At 44.5% G+C, this 22,826-nt stretch overlaps 1 protein-coding gene across 1 annotated transcript in view; it reads left to right on the top strand.

Annotated features, from left to right (window-relative positions):
• Positions 1-22,826, top strand: part of LOC142760401 (uncharacterized) — a 77,851-nt gene that overhangs the window by 4,970 nt on the left and 50,055 nt on the right. The window contains exons 2-6 of the mRNA XM_075863588.1: positions 2,813-2,876; positions 3,509-3,623; positions 5,303-5,412; positions 5,931-6,068; positions 7,862-8,020. Coding sequence (XP_075719703.1) covers positions 2,833-2,876; positions 3,509-3,623; positions 5,303-5,412; positions 5,931-6,068; positions 7,862-8,020 — 566 coding nt within the window. The 5' untranslated portion in view covers positions 2,813-2,832. The remainder of the gene's footprint in view (positions 1-2,812; positions 2,877-3,508; positions 3,624-5,302; positions 5,413-5,930; positions 6,069-7,861; positions 8,021-22,826) is intronic.

Genomic DNA, 22,826 nt, shown 5'->3' with positions numbered 1-22,826 from the left:
TGCCCACAGGCAGGACTGACCTGGAGCATATTGTATCTCATTCTGTACAACTGCCAGGCCCGCTGCCGTGAGTATTACCTGCAGTTTATATACCAGGCTGGCAATCTGTATAATTATGGGTACATTCAGGCAGTGTTATCTAGGACAGTGTACATGCCATATGCCCGGTTCTCCAGTCTTTGTATATATAGATGTCACTGGATCCTCATGTAATCTTAGTGACTCATGTCCTGTAATTCCGCATTTTCTTGCCGTCTGTCACTTGTATATAATTGTCATGTCGTTTACACAGCCATCGGGAAGCTCTAACTTTCCCAGTACCTGCATATATATATATATTAATTTTTTTAAATAAAATTGTGTATTGGTGTGATTGGTGCAACTTTGTAATTATGTTTTATTTCCAATTATTTTTACTTTGAGATACAGCTGCTTTGTATTCTGTATACAGAGCAGCTGTATAGTGCACGGAGACATCAATCTGTCAGGTCAGCGGCACTGACTGGTTAAAGACCCGCCGCACTGACTGGTTCAGCGTCAGCGGGATACACGCAGCATCGAGCTCTAATCGATCACATCCACGTTCATAATTAGATGTGATCAATAACAGGTGGATCCTGTGTGTCGGACACGCACAGGACCCGCTGTCACAGAATCAGTCAGTCCCGCTGAGCTGACTGATACAGGTTTCAGCGATAGATACAGCTGCTCTGTATACAGGATACAAAGCAGCTGTATCTCAAAAAAGTTAAATATTTTTTTTAATAAAATGGAATTACAAAGTTGCACGGATCACACTGATACAAAAAATATTGTTTTCAATTGTGTGCATAAGTAGTGGAGATCAGTGGTGGGGTTATTGGATACAGCTACTTATCTCCGGCTCTAGCGATGACTCATGACCTGAGAAGGAGCTGGGTTAAGATTGCCGCTTGGTGGCAGTGACAGGTAGTTGAGATTTGTAGCTGAGAAATGTACAATTGTAGTGCAATATTTTGAAAGGGTAACTAGACTTTAAAAAAAAAATGTTGACATGTCAGAAGAGTTGATTGGTGGGGGTTTGAGCACGGAGACCGATCGCTAAAACAAAGCAGCAGAAACGCTCGGGTGAATGATGTGCCGCTTCGTTTCTGATCGTCTGTCCTCGGAAAGCTGAGCGAGCGGTGTATGGACTCATAGACTTTCTATTGAGCACGTACACCACTACGAGGAAAGCCGATCGGAAACGAAGCCGCACAGTGCAAACCCAAGAGCCGCTTCACATCAGCGTTCGCCTTACGTTCAGGGCTTCTGTCGGAGGAATCCGTTTTGGAACCACGCAACGGAAAGTCAAACGGAAACCATAGCTTCCGTTTTCCATCACCATTGATATCATTGGTGATGGAAAAATTGCTAATGGTTTCCATTTGTCACCGTTCCGACAGGTTTCCGTTTTTTCGACGGAATCCATAGCGCAGTCGTCAATGTGGTTTCTGCGTGTGACCAGTGTTTCTCCTCTGCCAGCTATTCCTGGTTTCATTTTGTTTATTTTTTTTTTCCCCCTTCGTTTCTTTCGCAACTAATCGGTGAAAAATAGCCGGCAGACGGGAGTTTGCATGCTGCCCGTTTTTGTTTTTTTCACGCACCCATAGGCTTTAAGGCTAAATGCACAGGTTGTGGAATTTGGTTCAGAAAATCCGCAGGTAATTCCGCAAGTAAAATCACCTAATAGTGCGTTTTTTTTAAGTTTTTAGGTGCGGTTTTTACAATTTGATGCTGACATAGGTGTTTTTATGCTGCTGATTTTGATAGGCTTATTTAAAGCTAGACAGACCCAATTCACAAGGGGAAACGCAAGATAAAGGTCATACGGCGGATTTTAAAATACGCACCGCAGGTTTTTTCACATGCGAAAAAAAAACCTGTAACGTGTCAATGAGATTTCTTGAATTCTCACTTACTTTGCTGGTACTGTATTACGCTGCGGCAAATTCGCACCCAATATGCGTCATGTGCATTTGGCCTAAGGCCTTATTTGCACAAATCCGTTTTGCAGCTCAGAATCTCCAGTTATGGTCTATGGGTGCGTGATACAAACAGACCGCACACATCCATGTACCGTCTGGATCGCTTGCTAAAGAAATGCAGGGAAAAGGTTAAACCGGGAAGGGCTTACAGAGGAGAGAAAAAATGACACACCGACAGTCATATGCAGGAAAAATGGTCTGTTTTTTGCAATCGCAATTTGTGCGCGCTTGTGTGAATAAGCCCCAACTGGCAAGTCTGTAAAAATGGCCTAGAATAGGACACGCTGTGAACTTCTCACTATGGACACCAGAACGGATGTGTGTGAATAGCCCCATTGACTTGTGTGCAGTCAGTTGTACACGGATGGGAAACTTGTTAGTGTGAATGCAGCCTAAATCCATCCTAGATCACAGCGCTCCATGGTGAACCGAGCAAGACAAACGACAGGGTTTCCAGGAATATCCATTTATGGCCAATATTAGGATCGAGGTGCGACTGGTGGGGGATCTACGTTTTGTCTGTGTGATATTGTATATATTATATGTTTCTCCTGCTGCCTGAATTGCTAGAACCTAGAACCTGTGCGACACGGGGAGACAGTCTGCAGGAAAATAAAATCTATTTTTTTAGTTGGGTATTCACTTTTACATTATTGTGCACATCAATAAACTTTTCAGCCTCCGCTTTCTCCCCATTTTCTCCTGCTTTCCACAGTAATGGATTAGGACATGGTGTATTGGGAATAAGCGTGTGAGCGCTGTGTGAACATGGTCTAACTTATTATTCCAATTTTTCTCATGTGCAGAAGGATGAAGCGTTGCAAAGATGAGAGAAGCCGACAAAACTGACGCCATGAAGCCTCAAGACCGGTACGGGGAGTTCCTTCATAGAGTTTCACTTATGTGATGCAGTGATATTCGGTGACTCGTTCTGGCCGTCATACAATCGTGACAATGTTATGGCATGATTCATGTCATTCTCCTGAATGCTCTTATAAATGGATGCCACTTATATAATAACCTGACAATGATTGGATGATGACTACTAGCCGTAATTCACTATTGCGGAAGGAGATTTCCTGGCAGTGGGTAAGATTGCAGTGTAGGTTTGACGTATCGTACCCCAAATGTATCAATAGGACCCCATTGATCGATATGTACCAAAAGAGGCTCCTTTTGGGATTTATGTGTTGGCATACCCCGTTTTTTTGTTTTGTTTTTTCTGCATGGCATACTGTCGTTGACAATCGGAGGCATCCAGTAAAATAAAGTATACCGCGCAGTATAGGAGGACAGCGGTTCTATTTTCTACAGCTGCCGTGTTTTTGGCATCCATAAAAAAAAATTCATTTTTAAATAAGAATTGTCATTCCTTGGTGACCACCACAGCCCGGATTAGGGCGCACGTTTTATTCTGCTCTGATGGTTGACAACTGCGAACATGCTGCGTTTATTGTGCTATCCGTCTAAATCACGGTTCTGTTTTATTTGTATTGTTCCAGAGTTTTCAGGATGAGGGGGAGGAGCAACGAGAGGAAACGGTGCGACTCCTTTGTGAACAGCTTGTTTGAAGAAGCAGGAGACGCAGGCGTCATTAACGCTTCACCCGAAGATGAGGTATGTTATGTCATTGTAGGGATGTCACGATACCAGAATTTGGACTTCGATACCGATACTTCGTTTAGTATTGCGATTTCAATACCAATTCGATACTTTGTCAACAATAATAAAAAAATAAAAATATAAAAAAAAGTTCAATTTTCTGATGTGAGGCGCGAGGTGTGATGATGAATTTAACCTCCACGTGCCTCCCATTAATAGTAATTAACCCTATCATGTGTCTCAGTCATAATGGGTTAATATGTAAGGTACATGATGGGGTTAATTACTATTAATCTGAGGCACATGGAGGGTAAATTCATCATCGCACCTCGAGCCCCACAATAAGTGATAGAAAGCCGTTTTTATTTTATTTTTTTTACAGCGTACACATCATAAATGATGAGAAAATTGTTGTGCAGGTTATTACGGCCGCGCCAATACTGAATATGTGTATTTTATGTATTGAGACTTATACACACATTTTTTACAATAAACATTAAAATATTTTTATTTAACATTACTTTGTTTTTACTTTATTTTTTAAACTTTAATGTACTGGCATATATCTATATACTGATAGTAATGTACCGGTATATATCTATATTACAGTACATTAGCTGATACTGATAGCACACAGGCAGTTGTTAGGGCGTACTTAGGTATGTCCTAACAGGAAATATGGTAGGACAGCCCAGGGGTCCTTCAATGGACCCTGGGCTGTCTGCCCATATATGGTATGTCCCTCAATCGCGTCACAGGAATTCCCTGTGACGCGATCCAAGGGGCATCCCCCCTTCGCATTTTCCCCTGAATACTGCAGTCCGCTGGGATCGCAGCATTCACGGGAATAACGGCGGAGATTAGAGGTTTCTCTGATCTCCGCCAGCGGGACTGCGGCTGTGTAATACAGCCATTGCCCCGCTCCTGACAGGAAGTGCGTGCGCGGTCAGCATGAGGTGATGCGGCCGGCGCTGCACTAATGAGCGGCGGTTCAGGCACTGAGGACAGAACATGGGGTGTTTTGCGGTGCGCCCGCCATGTTCTGTTTCAGTGCCGCCGCTCATTAGTGCAGCGCCAGCCGCATCATCCTGACCCCGCGCACTTGTTATCAGGACTCAGGAGCGGGGCAATGACTGTATCACACATCCGCAGCCCCGCTCTCATACATTCATGTGTTACTATACTGAGCTGGGCGGCCGCACAACCAAGTATCGAAATATATGAAATAATGGTATCGAACAGTTTGGGGATGCAGAGTATCGAAAACAGTATCGAAGTTTCTATGCATCGTGCATCTCTAGGTCATTGTGGGGATATGTCTGCTGCTTATTAGCCGTAATGTATACTGGGATTTTTCTCGCTTTTTCTTGCACAGAGCATTACCTGGAATGGTGACTGTTTCTTTAAAAAATACACGTCTTCAAAACGTATTACTGTGGATTGCCCATTAGGTCCGCACATAAATTATAGCCCTATTGTAAATCAATATAGCTAATCCGTGTCAATGACGAGCCTTTTGTAGATTGTAAAATATATAATATACCCCATTCACATGTATTGCTGGCAGAATGTTCGTGGTTTCGGTCAGTGTTTAGACTCCGAATCCATGCCTAAATCTCGACAGAATCCTGAAAGTGTGAACATGGCCTACTGGGGTATTTGTTTACTTAACTTGGTGGTTTTTCTCTTTTCAGGCAGAGGTTATCATCAAGATGTGGAAGAATGGGTTTACAATCAATGACGGCCAGCTCAGGGACTATACAGATGCTGCAAATCGTCAATTTATGGACTCCATGAGGAAAGGGTAAGTGCAGCCTAATACAGTGCTCAGAGATCAGACCTTGCGTAGTGGTGTCCAGTCGTGCCGCGTAACGCCTAACCGGCTCCTCCGGGCGTATGTAAATAAAGCCTAATCCATATACAGTGACTTTCTTGATCCGGCATCCGATAAAGGATAGTTTGATAATCTGGCACTTGTTTCCAGCACACAACTGCAGTATTAGGTTTGATTTCTTCAGGCCAGAAGCAGAAGACTGAGCAAAAATAACCAATCAGGAAAATTATTAGAAAACAAAGTTCTAGTATGAGTTTTGGAACATTTTCGGAGAAACTCCGCAGTAAGAAGAGAAGGCAGGAGAGATCTTGAACAGTGGGTTATTGATTTGTGGTGACATGAGATCACATCGTCCATACACTGCTGTACATATATCGTTACATTGGGCTCCATGGATTATGTAATATGCTATACACATTTTATGTCTTTGGTTTGTTACCTTGGTGTCACACAAGGTGAATTGATGTCTTATATTCTTCTTTTATCAGGGAGCTCCCACCAGAGTTGCACAAGACCTTCGCAAAGAAAGAATTGTCAGTTAATGTTGAAGACAGAAAAAGTGAACATTACTTTATAAGAAAGAAGCATGTGGACCCGTTCTCCGGAGAGGGTCACCGCCTGGGAAGGTGAGGATTGTACAAGGCCCTGTGTACTTCTGTCTATGGGGATCGTTCATAGTGCACATGACTGCTGTGACTTTATCATCCATGGTGGTTAGACATTAAAGGGGTTGTCACAAGCGTAAATATTATCCTCTAACCACTACATAGGTGATAAACTGCCGCTCGGTGGGGGACCGACCACTCATGAGATTGGGGGTCCCGTTCCTCCGAATCAATGAAGCTGCAGTTTGAGCATATGCACTGCTGTTTTATCCACTAACTGGGACTGTCAGTGATGGAGTACAGTGCTCGACTATTTCCTGAAGTGCCATAGAGAATGGAGCAGCTGGGCGCATGCTCGACCTGCCGCTCCATTCATTCGAAGAAATGGGACCTCCATTCTCATGATCGGTGGAGGTGCCACGGTCGGACCTTCGCCGATCAGCGTGTTATCACCTATTCTGTGGCTAGGATAGAACATATGATCTTGGAACAACCTCTTTAAAGAGGCTCTGTCACCACATTATAAGTGGCCTATCATGTACATGATGTGATCGGCGCTGTAATGTAGATTACATCAGTGTTTTTTTTTAGAAAAACGATCATTTTTGACGGCGTTATGAACGCTTTTAGCTTTATTCTAATGAGTTGCTTAATGGACAACTGGGCGTGTTTTACTTTTTGACCTAGTGGGCATTATGGAGAGAAGTCTATGACACTGACCAATCAGTGACCAATCCGCGTCATACACTTCTCCCCATTCATTTACACAGCACATAGCTATATCGCTATGTGCAGACACACACACACACACACACACACGTTACTGCAGTGTCCTGACAATGAATATACATTACCTCCAGCCAGGACGTCATGTCTAGTCACAATCCTGACACTTCTGTAGCGTCTCTGATATTTACAGCAAGGCAAGCGTAATCTCGTTTTAAATGACAGGTTACATCGTAAATATCAGACGCTACAGAAGTGACAGGATTCTGAATAGACATGATGTCCTGGCTGGAGGTAATGAATATTCATTGTCAGGACACTGCAGTAACGTTATAGTGTGTTTGTGGCTGCACATAGCGATATAGATATATCGCTATCTGCAGTGTAAATGAATGGAGAGAAGTGTATGACGCTGATTGGTCACTGATTGGTCAGCGTCATACACTTCTCTCCACAACGCCAGCTTGGTCAAAAAGTAAAACACGCCCAGTTGTCCATTAAGAAACTCATTAGCATAAATCTAAAATGAGTCATAACTCCGTCAAAAATAATCGTTTTTCTAAATAAAAAACACTGCTGTAATCTACATTACAGCGCCGATCACATCATGTACAATATAGGCCACTTATAATGTGGTGACAGAGCCTCTTTAAGGAGGTCATATGTGTGTTTAGGACATGGGCAGATGTACTTCTAATGATTTAACCGCATCCATGGTTTCTTGCACGGTCACATGACCACAATTTATCTCCGGCCGTAATGTTTTGTATTTGGAAGTTTGTTCGCAAGTTTGTGGTTTTTAATTTTCTGGTCATTTTTTTTTTATTTTTAAATCCTTTAAAAACGTATTACTTTACTGTAGGGTTGACTTTATCCTATGTTATGTACATCTAGGCAAACATGGACTGGGGAAGCCCTATTAACCTGTTATAACTCCTGACACTACTGTAATTGGCGCAGTCGTGTCACTGTATTAGATCAGCTGGTCAATCAATATTTAATTGTCTGATCGGTGCATAAAGTGATATCATAGAGAAGTCTGGAAAGAAAGTGAATCTATTCTGAGGTCTTTACTTTTCTTCTCTCAGTGCAACCCCAAAAGTCATTACCAAAGCAAATGGTTTGGAGGATGGAGGTGAACAAAGTCTCCCGAGTGTTGAGCTGAAGGCTGGGGAGTCTCTGACCAACGTCAAGATCTGGCTCGCTGATGGCAAGAGGATCGTTCAGAAATGTAACACTACACACAGGTAATGCAGAAATGCCGTTTTATTACGTGTGTGTGTGTGTGTGTGTGTGTGTGTGTGTGTGTGTGTGTGTGTAACATCAACTGCCCATGAATAGGCGGTGTTGCATACTAAAGGGAATTTTTAATACAAGACCTCACCCTGAAGATGTGTACATGCAATTTAATTAATATTACATTTAAAGTAAAGCTCTAACTTTGGCTGTGTTCCAGAGGTAGGACCTTCACATGTCGGGAGAAAGTGGTTCCTCCTAACCGCCGTTTCACGTGACAAGGTGGCCACATCCAGGTGGAGACTTGGTATATACTTATTTATTGCATACCCCAAGCTCTGGGACCCGCACCTATTCACTTAATTTCCACTCACTCCTACAAGAGTTTAGGAAACAGCGCAGCAAAATGTGCTTGGCTGTTTCTAGGAAAAACCTGACCACCTCATCAGTGGCTGGAGCCCAACGGCAGAAGATAGGACTGGGTCCTATAGAGATAGGTGCGCGTCCCACCTCTAGGACCTGCATATAGCGGTGTCAGTGCGTAAAACTACACAGCGTATACACCCTGGTTGCCGCTAGGAATTCCATCCGAAAAGCCACGCCAAATTGTGTTGCGGTTTTTCAGGCCCCATGTTAGCTGCGGAAATCCTGCAGCAGTAAAAAAAAAAATGAATAAACGTACACACCCATAGTCATGGCGACTTAACTCTCTCTCTATCTTCTGAGCATAGCCCAGCCTCCTGTGATGCTATAGTCCATGTGACTGTTGCAGCAGTCACATGGGATGGAACGTCATGCCAGGATGAATGGCTGCGCTCAGAAGAGGATCGCCTTGCTAGTACTACTGCAGGGGGGTAAGTATGAGCTTTATTTATTAGATTCAAATTAAATACAAATTTATTTTGTTTTCATTTGCGATTTTTGTGGCTGAATCGCAGCGTTTCCACGGGATAAGTCGCAGTACATAGGACTTTGTTGCAGGTTTTACCACTCAAATGAATTCTATCGAGAAACCCTTCAACAGATCAGCGATTCCACAGCATAAATTGGCGTGCTGCGGCATCAAACTTTTTTTTTTCTTCTTCTGGACTAGTTTTTTTTTAATTTTATTTTTTTCCCCCTCGTTGTGGGGATGAGATTTTAAATCGCTCCTACTCTGCTACTGTAATGAAATCTGTTGCGGAAAATCTGCAGTGTTTATGCTACGTGTTCCTAGCCTTAGGCCTTATTCACACAAGTGTATTTCACGTCCGTGTTACGCGCGTTAACACAACGAATGTCACGAACCTATGCAATTCAATGGGGCCATTCAGTGTTTTTCATGTGTCTTCTGCGTGAAACTCACTGCATGTCCTGTTGTGTGTTTTTTGTGCATCACGCATCCATTGAAGTCAATGGGTGCGTGAAAAAAATGGACAGCACACGGACGTCATACATGTGCTGTGCGTGATTCACGCAACAGTTGCTGAAGAAATGATGAGAAAAAGCCACCGCCTTCTGTTTATTTTGCTGACGTACGAAACGTGTGACATATGGATGACGTACGTGCGTAAAAAAAATGCGTACACGGATGTCACACGGAACTGCAACGCAAGAAAAACGCTCTGTTTTTTTAAGCACGCAAAACTGACACCTTCGTGTGAATAAGGTGTTAATGAGTCCATCAGACCCACAGCGGTTTGCGTTTTTCCCATTTTTCTACTGCTTTTTCTTTTGGGTCAAAAACACAGCGGCCAGATGTTACGTTAAAGTCTAGTAAAATATAGAAAACACTACATACAAAGCATTCATGCTGGACCGGGAGGAGATGACAGTAACGGGCTGTGATCTTTCTTCCGGCCCTCACTTGCAGATTCCCCCTCCCTTACACAAAACTGCGAAGTAAAACTTTTATCCCGCTACCTGATTTCCAACGAGCGTAGCACCGCCAATATTGTCCCTGGATTGTGGTGCCGTTTTGAAAGCTAAGATTCTGGGCTTTAATATGAAACCATCTAAGTGCTATACCTTATATTCCGCAGTCGTTTAAAGTCATAACCTATTACATACGTCCTTGGCAATGAAAGGGTTCATGCCTTATTAAACCGGTTTTCCCACTAAGCAGATTCATCCCTTATCCACACGATAGGTGATAATTGTGTGAACACCACTAGGACCCCCCACCGATCAGTAGAACAGGGATCCCGACAGTCATTCCTAATCACTGGACGATCATAGGGAGGAGGGTTTGAATGGAGCAGCGGTCACCCAGGTGCGCTGCTGCTCCATTCAATGTCTATGGACCCAATGGAAACAGCCCAGTTCAGCCCTCAGCGGTTTCCATCGGCACTGTAGACCTTGACTGGATTGGTGATAAATGTCCGTTGTGGGTAAACCCCTTTAGAGCTTATTCACACGAATGGAGAATACGGCCGTCACACGGATTAGTGTATTTCAATGGGGCCATTTACACGGTCGTTGTTTCAACGGACCCTGTGAAGGGTCCATTGATAAATAGAACGTGTCCTATTCTTCAGTTTTCACGGATCCCTTGATAGACTCAAGTCTATGGGGATCTGTAAAAAACTGGTACAACTCTGATGTGAAAAACAGCAGATTTTTAAGTCAGAGTTTGTGCTAGTTCGAGTGAATCTGGACTTAAAGGGGTTTTCCCCACGAGGGACATTTGACCTATCCACAGGATAGGTCATAAATTTAAGATGGATGTGGGTCCCACCTCTGGAACCCGCACCTTTCTCTAGAATAGGGCCCCTTAAGCCCCGTTCTACCAATCTGTGCTCCGGCTGACTCCCGGCCACTTCCTGATTACATGGTCGGGAGTTACGGAAACAGCTCAGCTATGCTTTTTCGTAACTACCATTCAGTTGTATGGGACTTATGGAACTAAGCTACGCGGTTTTCACCTTCGTGGTCCGAAATCAGCCAGAGCACAAAGTTAGAACGTGTTTAGGTGGCCCCATTCTAGAGATAGATGTGGGTCCTACCTCTGGGACCCGCAACTATCTGACAGTTATGACATATCCTGTATATATGTCAAAAATATCCCTCGTGGGAAAACGCCTTTAAAATAACTTTTGGCAGTCAGCCGTGATCGAAGGGATTCTCCATGTATAAGGCATAGAACTTTGTCGCTGCTTTGTCACCTGCAGATAGATACCAAACACTGCACATTTGCTATAATATCAGTGTTCAGGGGGTTAGGATAGATCTGCAGTATTGCCCACGTGGAGGTCTTATTGCAGCCAATGCATAAGTCATACCGCAGGGGATCTATGGCAATCCACACAGCTGGGGACCAGTGTGGCATCTGGCTGTAGCAGTACTAGATCTGTCCAGCAGGGGGCCTAGATAGATAGATATATATATATATATATATATATATATATATATATATATATAATGTTTACCACGTTAACTACATGATTTATATATAAAACAAAACAAAGTAGCAATTTTTGAAACTTGCCCTCCATATTACTTGTTGGGCTTTTAAATATCTTCACTCCGAGCATGTGTGGACATAAAGCAAGGTTTACAAGGAAACTAACGCCCAATATTGTAACTTGTAGTTTCAGTAATAAGTGTCCTTTTATAATCATATGACATGTGAGTTACTGATTTCTTGTACATACCTCTCCATTCTTTCTTCAGGATAAGCGATATCAGGAATTTTGTAGAGCGCATCCCTTGTAAATCAGAGAAGATCCCCTTCACGCTGGCGACCTCCTTCCCGTTGCGGGACCTTTTGGATGAGACGGTCACCATTCAGGAAGCTCGGCTGCAGAATGCCGTCCTGGTGCAGAGACTGCAGAAAACCACACCACTGTTCAGGGACGTCTAGTCCAGACCGCATCAGCAGCGGGGACTACGGAATCCTGAGGATCATGCGATTTAGTGCTTGGGTTTTATTTTGTGATGTCTGAGGATCACTGTGAATAGACGGTGTACATATCCACTGACTTACAGGCTAGTATTGGCTGCACGGTCCTATCCATGGCCATATGTGCAGTCACGGCTACTTTGCTGCGCCTTCTGCGCTGCTTTACACGTTGCGGTCCTGTATTGCTGTCTACAGGGTGCACTTACTTATACAACCGCTCATACTCCTCAGGTTTCTTCTGCAGGCCTTTCTGCTATGGATGGCTTTACAATATTCTGTTTGGCAATAAGTCGATTATTAATGGTTGTTTAGAGCACCACTGGCACGTTCCCTGCGAGAGCGTGTAAGATTAATGGTTGTTTATAGAGGCGGTACAACACAGCTCCGAAAATGTCACTTTTACCTCTTAACTACACAGCGGTATTATACGTTATAGGATTTGAGATCACGGTTACCATGTATATTTGTCTGGAATAGAAGATAGTAGATTTAAAAGCCACAAAACCACTGTTTTGTTTCTATAGACACCCTGGTCTTATTTCTGTCTCGTTCTTTATTCGATATATTATCATTCTTTTTCAGACATTTGTTGTTTGCTTTAAGTCAAAAAGTGATCAAATGGGGTTTGACCCTCACCAATAGCGAGAATGAGCATGCCACAGTCCCCATCTTCTGCCGGATAGCTGGCTGCACTTGTGCACCCCCAACTTGATAGAATTGGGTGGAACTATGGGGGGGGGTGTAATTTCATCATTGGGTGGATTTAGAAGCTTCAATTCAATAGTGACCGCCTATGAATCCCAACATCTGATTGACAAGAATTTAAGGATTGGGAGAACCCTTTTTAAATTAGGTTATTGACGCAGGTGTTCTTCTCACGTTCCATTATGATGTATAGTAGTATCATGATAAAGTCATTTCCCTTCCTTTTTCCTTCAGGGCATTTGATATAAGGTATAAAGAAAACTCTTTTTCTGCTGAGCACAATCGGCATTACTCCAGCTCACCAGCAGGGGGCCTGCACCACTCTACATATGAACAGTAACAGTCCCCTCTGCTGACGGAGCTCATGTCTTTTATTTAGCATGCTGTCTTGGATTGCAGTGCGTTTTTAGCTAATTGTAATATTTTTAAGTTCTGTTTTTATAAATTAAACATTTTAAGCTACTGCTGTCTTGGTCTGTTTTACTTCTGCCGTTTGGTCATAGGTCTGATCCATAGATGTAATTTGGTCCTAAATAGCTTGTGCATGTCTGAAGGATTCACCGGACGCCAAAGGTCATACCACATTATTTAAAATTTGGTTGGCCAATATTAATAAGGACTCGCGGTAAAGATGACCGGTCAGCTCAGACCTAGCGAGTTGCGCTGAATGTATTTTGCCGTGTTCACCATATTCACGGACTCATGAATTTGATAAATCTCTCACACAAGTGTAACATTGGGGATAACTGCAGTGACTCCTGAAAGCATACCATATTGTTCCGGAACAAATCTTACTGACTTCCTGGCGATCATATGATCGTTCACTACTACCGGGGCCAATACAGACTGTGCCTCTCTTTGAAAACACAGAAATGAAAACTACTACAGCCTTCTCTCTAGGGTCCCCATCAGTCCGACTGCCAGGCACCCTACATTCAGCTGCCTGATATTTTGGGCAGCCAGCTTAAACCTCCGGTTCACTAGTTAAGTCTTTGTATATGCAGGGAATTTTGCAAAAAAAGCAAATAAAAGCCCAGCCCAGCTCTGGCCACTATGAAGATATATAAGAAATGAATCATCCAAGGAAGTTTGAACTAAAAAAAAGCGCACGAGAGCGAGATGCGTGCGAGCGAGACTGTCCGGATCATGAATTACTGCAATACATTAGTATTGCAGTATATCATGCAAGTGATTCAATGATCGGTGGTTCAAGTCCTCTAGGGGGACTAAAATAAGTTAAATAGCATTAGTTGTTGTATTTTGTTTTTTGTGAAATAAAAAAATAAAATAAAAATATCTGTTATAATATTCTCATGGTATGCTGAATGACTGATGAGCTCCTCACTGTGCCCTTTATAAAGAATTAGAATATCATCAAAAAGTTAATTTATTTCAGTAATTCAATTCAAAAATTGAAACTCCATATATTCTATAGATTCATTACACACAGAGGGATCTATTCCCAGCATTGTTTTTTCTTTTAATGTTGATGATTATGGGAACAGTTCATGAAAACCCAAAATTTAGTCTGTCAGAAAATTAGAATATTATATAATCCCAATTTGAAAAATAACTTCATACCAAAATGTTGGCCTACTGAGAACTATGTCCAGTATAAGCACTCAATAGTTGGTCGGGGCTCCTTTTGCATGAATTTCTGCATCAATGCGGCGTGGCATGGAGGCGATCAGCCTGTGGCACTGCTGAGGTGGTATTAATGCGGCGTGGCATGGAGGCGATCAGCCTGTGGCACTGCTGAGGTGGTATTAATGCGGCGTGGCATGGAGGCGATCAGCCTGTGGCACTGCTGAGCTGTTATCAATGCGGCGTGGCATGGAGGCGATCAGCCTGTGGCACTGCTGAAGTGGTATTAATGCGGTGTGGCATGGAGGCGATCACACTGTGGCACTGCTGAGGTGGTATTAATGCGGCGTGGCATGGAGGCGATCAGCCTGTGGCACTGCTGAGCTGTTATCAATGCGGCGTGGCATGGAGGCGATCAGCCTGTGGCACTGCTGAGGTGGTATTAATGCGGTGTGGCATGGAGGCGATCACACTGTGGCACTGCTGAGGTGGTATTAATGCGGCGTGGCATGGAGGCGATCAGCATGTGGCACTGCTGAGGTGGTATTAATGCGGCGAGGCATGGAGGCGATCAGCCGGTGGCACTGCTGAGGTGTTATCAATGCGGCGTGGCATGGAGGCGATCAGCCTGTGCACTGCTGAGGTGTTATCAATGCGGCATGGCATGGGGGCGATCAGCCTGTGGCACTGCTGAGGTGTTATCAATGTGGCATGGGGGCGATCAGCCTGTGGCACTGCTGAGGTGTTATCAATGCGGCGTTGCATGGAGGCGATCAGCCGGTGGCACTGCTGAGGTGTTATCAATGCGGCGTGGCATGGAGGCGATCAGCATGTGGCACTGCTGAGGTGTTATCAATGCGGCGTGGCATGGAGGTGATCAGACTGTGGCACTGCTGAGGTGTTATCAATGCGGCGTGGCATGGAGGTGATCAGCCTGTGGCACTGCTGAGGTGGTATTAATGCGGCATGGCATGGAGGTGATCAGCCTGTGGCACTGCTGAGGTGGTATTAATGCGGCGTGGCATGGAGGCGATCAGCCTGTGGCACTGCTGAGGTGTTATCAATGCGGCGTGGCATGGAGGCGATCAGCCGGTGGCACTGCTGAGGTGGTATTAATGTGGCGTGGCATGGAGGCGATCAGCCAGTGGCACTGCTGAGGTGTTATCAATGCGGCGTGGCATGGGGGCGATCAGCCTGTGGCACTGCTGAGCTGTTATGGAAGCCCAGGTTGCTTTGATAGTGATCTTCAGCTTGTCGGCATTGTTGTGTCTGGTGTCTCATCTTCCTCTTGACAATACCCGGTAGGTTCTCTATGGGGTTTAGGTCAGACTAGTTTGCTGGCCAATCAGGCGCAGTGATACTGTGGTTATAACACCAGGTATTGGTACTTTTGGCAGTGTGGGCAGGTGCCAAGTCCTGCTGGAAAATGAAATCCGCATCTCCATAAAGCTTGTCAGCAGAGGGAAGCATGAAGTGCTGGGAAATGTCCTGGTAGACGCTGCGCTGACTCTGGACTTGATATAACACAGTGACCAACACCAGCAGATGACACGGCCCCCAAACCATCACTGACTGTGGAAACTTCACACTGGACCACAAGACACTTGGACTGACGCCTCTCCCCTCTTCCTCCAGACTCTGGGACCGAGATCTCCAAATGAAATGTAAAATTTACTTTCATCTGAAAACAGGACTTTGGACACTGAGCAGCAGTGTTGGTCCAGTGTGTTATATCAATTCAGCGCAGCGTCTACCAGGACATTTTCGAGCGCTACATATTAAATTTTTCCCCCAACACAATGTAGAAAAACAAAAGGAGCGTAACTGGTATTGCTGCGTCCGAATTATTACAATATAACATTATTTAACCCTTGCAGTGAATGACCTAAGAAAAACAAATGACACCGACAATCGCTGTTTTTTTTTGGTCACTTCATCTCCCACAAAAAATGAAGTAAAAAGTGATCATAAAGTCTCATACCTTTTTTTTAAAATGGAACCAATAGAAAAAAAATAATAATCTGGCTCTTATAATCTGGTGACAAAACAAAATTTTATTTTTAGCAATCCTTATTTTCCTTGTAAAAGTAGTAAAACAAAAAAAAAAAGAAATTTTGGTATCACCGTAATTGTATTGACCCGCAGAATAAGGTTAAACTGCCGTTTTTACTGCACAGTAAATGCCATAAAACAAAAAACCCCAAATATGGGATCACTTTTTCCCAGTACATTATATGGCACAAAAAATAGTGCCCTGAGAATCTACAACTCGTTCCGCAGAAAACAAGCCTATGTACAGCTATATCGACGGAAAAATAAAAGTTATGGTTTTTGTAATGTGGGGAGGAAAAAATGAAATTGAAAAATTGCTATGGCGGGAAGGAGTTAAAAGTAAAGATCATGCGCTGTCCTATTATTTACTAATACAGTAGGATTCCTTTTAGGCTGGGGTCACACAGTTTTTTTGCAGGAGGAAAATCTGCCTCAAAATTCCGTTTGGAGTTTTGAGGCAGATTTTCCTCTGCCTGTACGCCGATTTTCGTGGTGTTTTTCGCCCACGGCCATTGAGCACTGTGGGCATAAAATGCTGCAAAATACGCTTTCTCTGCCTCCCATTGATGTCCATGGGAGGTCAGAGGTGTAAACGCACGAAGATAGGGCCTGTCCCTCAAACCCACGAGCCAGTTTTTCCACTCGCGGGAAAAAAAAAGCATTCGCCTCCCATTTAAGTCAATAGGAGGCTTTTTTGCGTGTGTTGCGGCACAGTTTCCGGGTCAAATAACTCAGTGTGAACTCCCCCTTAATCTGTAATCCAATAGTCCAGAAATTGGCATAATACGTAATCTGAAATCTCACAAGGGCGGGGGCTGAAAACTGGTGAACCAATTACTACATTAAAAATTTGTGATAGTCCCTTGTAACTTTTTTTTGTTCCCTTAGGGACCAATTGCACCGCAGTTCACGTACTACGTCATGTTGTTGTGAAGCCCTAGCCTAAGTGATAACGTTTTATCTTCGGTCGTCTTCCTGCAGATTTTCTGAGTTTAGTTTTTAATTTCTACAGTATACTTTGCTGTTCTCATCCAATAATCGATAATCTGAGACCTCCGGTCGTAATAATGTAATATTAAAATAATGTAACGGTGTATATACTAGTCATGTATTTATCTTAATATGGGAAAATTCCTTTAATAGGGCATCTAATAATCCAGAAATTCTGATAATCTGGCACTTGTTTACAGTATAGAAATAAACATTTCAGACTCTTAAAAAAAAATACTGCAAGATAAAATTTGCATAAACTGCAAGTTTTTTGTGGCCAAGTTAATGGCATTGTCTCTCCAAAATCGGCACTGATGGCGTGTACATTCACTCCCGGACAGCGCCGTAGACAAACTTGTGACGTCTGCGCCACCATCAGGACGTTGTCTGGGGCGCTGCACAGGGGAGAAGAACTTCATGAACCGGAGATGTGATTATCTGCAGACAGAACATGGCACCCGGAGACTTGGCAGCTCTTTTGGCAGTCCTGGAGGTCTCCCCTTTTTCCGGCACATTCTGGGATGATGATACATAAGGTGCTGGGATTCTGTGTTATATTTCGGAATTGTCAGTTGTTTGAAAAGAAGAATGATTAATAAAGTTGTTAAAAACCAGTAAGAACAAAAAGTAAATGAGCACATGAGCGACCAATCGGAGTCCACGTCTCATGTTCCCAGTGCAGGTTACAGAATTAAAGCTGAGCTGTGATTGGTTGCTATGGACACAACTATTTCTGTTAGACTGCTGTCATGGAGAGGCAGGGACTGCTCATATTCCCCATTATATACAGAGACATCTTTATACTTGTCTGTGTAGTGAATGGTGGACACTATGCAGGGGCGTAACTAGGGAAGACTGGGCCCCATAGCAAACTTTTGACTGGGGCCCCCCCCTCCCGGTAACCAACGGCGCCACAACTCCCGCCTTCCCGACAATGAACACTTATCAGTTCTACGGGTCCACTGCCTTCAGGGCCAGGTCGCAATTGTGACTACTGCGACCTCTATAGCTACACTGCGACACTGGGCTGCAATATACAGCTGAGATCTGCTGAGTATGGGTGCGCTCAGCTCGTTCCATACTTCCCCATGATGGCTGCTACGTACATTTACGTGGCATGTCATTAGGGTGTTAAAGGGGTCCTCTGGACATTTCTTATTGATGGTCTATCTTTATGATAGGTTATCAATATTAGATCGGCGGGGGTCCAACTCCCAGAACACCCGCCGATCAGCTTTTTTGGAGGGGCCGTAGAACTCGTCGCCTTGGCCTCTTCAGTGTTTACCAGGCACAGCGCCGTACACATCGGTAGCAGCTGCACCTGGGATTGCAGCTCAGTCCCGTTCACTTGAATGCGATCCCAGGCACAGTCGCCCCGTGTGTGTGTGGTGTTGTGCTTGTTAACTGGGAAAAGTCAGACGACCGCTATGGTCCCATCAATCACGGACCCCCACTGATCTGATATTGATGGTCTATCCTAAGGATGGGCCATCAATATAAAATGCTCAGAGGACCCCTTTCTTTAATGTAATGTGTGTGAAGTTTGAAGTTATATAACTTGGCAGAGGGCAGGGCCAGGCAGGCATCAGTATATGTGTTAGGGTATGTTCACACGACAGCGTCCGTAACGGCTGAAATTACGGGGATGTTTTCAGGAAGAAACATCCCCGTAATTTCAGCCGTAACGGCATGTGCAGGCGCTTGAACGCCGCGTCCATTACGGGCGTAATTGGCTTCTATTCATTGGAGTCAATGAATAACGGCTCCAATTACGGCCAAAGAAGTGACAGGTCACTTCTTCTACGCGGGCGTCTATTTACGCGCCGTCATTTGACAGTGGCGCGTAAATATACGCCTCGTGTGAACAGACAAACGTCTGCCCATTGCTTTCAATGGGCAGATGTTTGTCAACGCTATTGAGGCGCTTTTTTCGGACGTAATTCGGGGCAAAAAAGGCCGTATTACGTCCGTAATTAGTGTGTGTGCACATACCCTGAGGGGGAATTCACTGAGTTTTTCAGCATGCTTTTTGACGCGGAAAAACGTGTAAAAAAACAGACGGAAACGGATGTGTCTTTTCCAGCGAGCGAGCTAAAACCGCTCACGGGAACAAGCGACTTGCCCCTATCTCCGTGCGTTTACGTCTCTGACCTCCCATTGACAATAAGAGGCAGAGAAATTTGCCTGCGGCGCTCAATGTCCGCCTCCAAAAAACGCAGCAAAAAATACGGCAAACGGCGTGCAGGCATGTGAAAATCTGACTCAAAATTACAGAAGGAATTTTTAGGCTGATTTTTCTGTCTGCAAAAAAATCTGTGTGAACAGGACCTTAAGGCTTCAGTATAGGTGTTAGGGGGAAAGTGCCTCCCATTGAAAACCATGAAATTTTTCCTGCGAGCAGTAAAAAACGCCTGCGGGTAAAAGAAGCGTTAGGCTATGTTCACACTGAGTTTTTTGCAGGAAGAATATCTGCCTCAAAATTCCGTTTGGAAGTTTGAGGCAGATTTTCCTCTGCCTGCACGCCGATTTTTGCCCGCGGCCATTGAGCGCCGCCGGACATAAAACACCGCGAAATACGCTTTCTCTGCCTCCCATTGAAGTCAATGGGAGGTCAGAGGTGTTAACGCCCGAAGATAGGGCATGTCGCTTCTTTTTCCCGCGAGCCAGTTTTACTGCTCGCGGGAAAAAGACGCCGACGCCTCCCATGCATTTTTTGCTGCGTTTTTCTGTCCACGGCCCGATGGCCGAAAAACGTCACAAAAAAACGCAACGAAAAACGTGGGAAGTGTTCAAAATATGCCTCAAAATTCCGGAAGGAATTATGAGGCAGATTTTTCTACCTAAAAACTTTTCCCTTCTCCCATGAACTTTTTTATTTTATGTACCTGTCCTCTGCAGTCTGCACGTCCTCCGGCCGTCCTCTGATTGTCCTCCGCCCGTCCTATGGGATGCTAGTTCTCCGGCAGTCCTGAGTCCTCCGCCCATCATATGGGATGCAAGTACTCCGGCAGTCCTGGCTCCTGACTGTACTGTCCTCCGCCCGATGTCTCGCGCCATTCGTTTAGCTCCGCCCCCTGTCCTCTCCCCTGCCTTAGCGCTCCTCCTACCACGTATCGCCGTCCTATTCCACTGTGTGTGGAGGAGGAGTCGGACTATCAGTGGAGTGCACAGTGAATATCACCGGGCCCCCGGACCCCCCCCCCCCACGGCTGTCACCGGGGCCCCCCCCCGGATGCCTAGTGTAACGTTAGGGACGGGATGCTACTAGTAGGCATTAGGGGGCCCGTGCCTCCATGCCTGGCACATAATGTAATGTGCCTGACTATCAAGGCGACACGGGCCCCCCCATGCCCCGGGCCCCGTAGCAGCTGCTACTGCTGCTACTGTGGTAGTTACGCCACTGACACTATGGAGCTACAGATGATCACAGAGAAACATCTGGAAATGAATGGAACCAATACTGTGATCCCAGTCCCTATAACTGTCTCCTCGGGGGACTTGTCCCTGTCTGGTGCCGTCAGCTATTTTTATATAGACAGTTATGGCTTTAGTTATATATCTTATATCAGGTGAATTTATGTCATATTATGGGAGGAGCTGAGAAGACGCAGCTCCGATTGAGAAATCCAAGACGCCCCCGACACAATGACACGTCCAGACTTCTCTAGTGGATACATATTTATATGGGAAATAATATAATGTCCCCGCACTTCATCCAGCGAATAGCAGCGTGTCCATAAATGACTGAAGTATTATATAGTAGTATTATTTATAATGTACTGTCCTATATACCGGCCATATATCCACCACCAGTCCATCCATTATCAGTCCATCCACCCATCATCCATATATCATCCATCATCCACCCATCATCCACACATCATCCCCCCTCCCTTGTACATACAATCCAGTGCTATGTTATTTATGGCTTCTGTATTATTGGGATATATGAGGGATTGTCGGGGATATATCTGTGTTATAATAAGTATATATAACCCCACAATTACATTGTATAGAAATAATGTCATTGTCTCCTCATCTACAAGGTTTCGGGAGCCGAGGTGGAGAACATTTCCTCTATATAGAATTGGATTGGCTGCTCGGCCTGGTCCTGTCCCTTTAAATAATATTTGCTGCTGCTTAAGATGTCACGGAATGTTGTGAATGTTGGCTCCGCCCCCGCACATTATGACATCACTCAGATTATATAAGGAGCTGCTGAGCCGACACTCCATTGAGGGTTGTAGTTGGTGTAAAGTAAGTCCGCTCTGTGTTCAGCTCCTGTTGAGTATTTTATTTTCTTCTACTGTTTCTCTTTCTCTCCTCTATTCTTCCTATATCTCCTCCATGTAATATTCCACTGTCTGCCATGGTAACGCACCGTCACCCTGTGATCGCGTCATGAGGGTGCCGTTGGGCTGGCATTGGTTATACGTCCAAGACCAGAGTTATCTCTGATCTTGGCCATTGCATTGGGATGTTGGCTGTATATTACCATCACTGTGCCGTAATAGTAGAGACATTTACAGGAATAACCGGCTAAATGTGAAATGCTATTACAATGCGGTAAAGGATTAAAATATGGCATTCTGCCTAATGCCATATGTAGGAAACCCCAGTAGCACAGGGGTCCAGTAGGTAAGGGGCCTACTGTCACCTAAAAAGCAGCTTCCTACTGTTAGATTACATGTAAGGGACGGTGCTGATGAGTTTCATGGCTCAGAGTTACTGGTGGATTGTTAGAGAGACATAAGGGGGTGCGTATAAGGGGCACGTTATTGCACAGCGGCCTCCTGCAGCCCGTGCCTGTCACTATGAAGCCCCTCTGACATGGTATTAGTTACATGACCCCCATGCATCATTTACTCTGAGCATTCAATCGGAATCCATATTATATGAGATAGTACACGTGCCGGGTCAGTACACAGGACACAACCATAGGCAAACTTATTAAGACTACTATTAGAATAAGGAATATTATTGGGGTTGGGTTACACTCTTGTGCTGGACATTATAGCACATGACACCATTATAAGGCCATGTTCAGACGTGGCAGAGTTTTTCCGCTGCAAATGTTGGTGAAGATTTGGGGCAATCACGCAACGAATCTGCACCAACATTTGCATATTTGACAGGTAATTCAGACGTTGCAGATATCACAGCGGACTTGACACAGATTTCAGTTTTTGCATTGCAAAGGCTAAAATCCGCAGTGAAATTCCGCTTCTTCTCCGCAATGTAATGAGCATGCTGCGGAGGGAAAATTCTGCACCGCAGGCTAATTTCCGCACCGTTATTTTCTGCAACGTCTGAACTAAATTTCCTAAAAATGTATAGAAAGAAATGTAAAAAACGGCTGCTGCAGAATTCCACTGCGGACTGTCCACAGCGGAATTCAACAGCAATTCAGCCACGTGTGAATGTGCCCTAACATGGAGCTACTGTATCTGGATTATTATACTGTCATGGGTAACACAATATGAGTGTGAATATTTCTATGTACATCCATGTATCAGGTACAAGATGGGCATGGATGACTGGGTACTGAGGGTTCTGGTACAGGTTGGGTATTGGTAATGTGATGGTTGGTCAATTTGCTTATATTC

The sequence above is a fragment of the Rhinoderma darwinii genome, chromosome 4 (genome assembly GCF_050947455.1).
Source record: "Rhinoderma darwinii isolate aRhiDar2 chromosome 4, aRhiDar2.hap1, whole genome shotgun sequence".
NCBI lineage: Eukaryota > Metazoa > Chordata > Amphibia > Anura > Rhinodermatidae > Rhinoderma > Rhinoderma darwinii.
The sequence above is the reverse complement of the archived record's forward strand: the minus strand, read 5'-3'. Positions and strand labels throughout refer to the sequence as shown.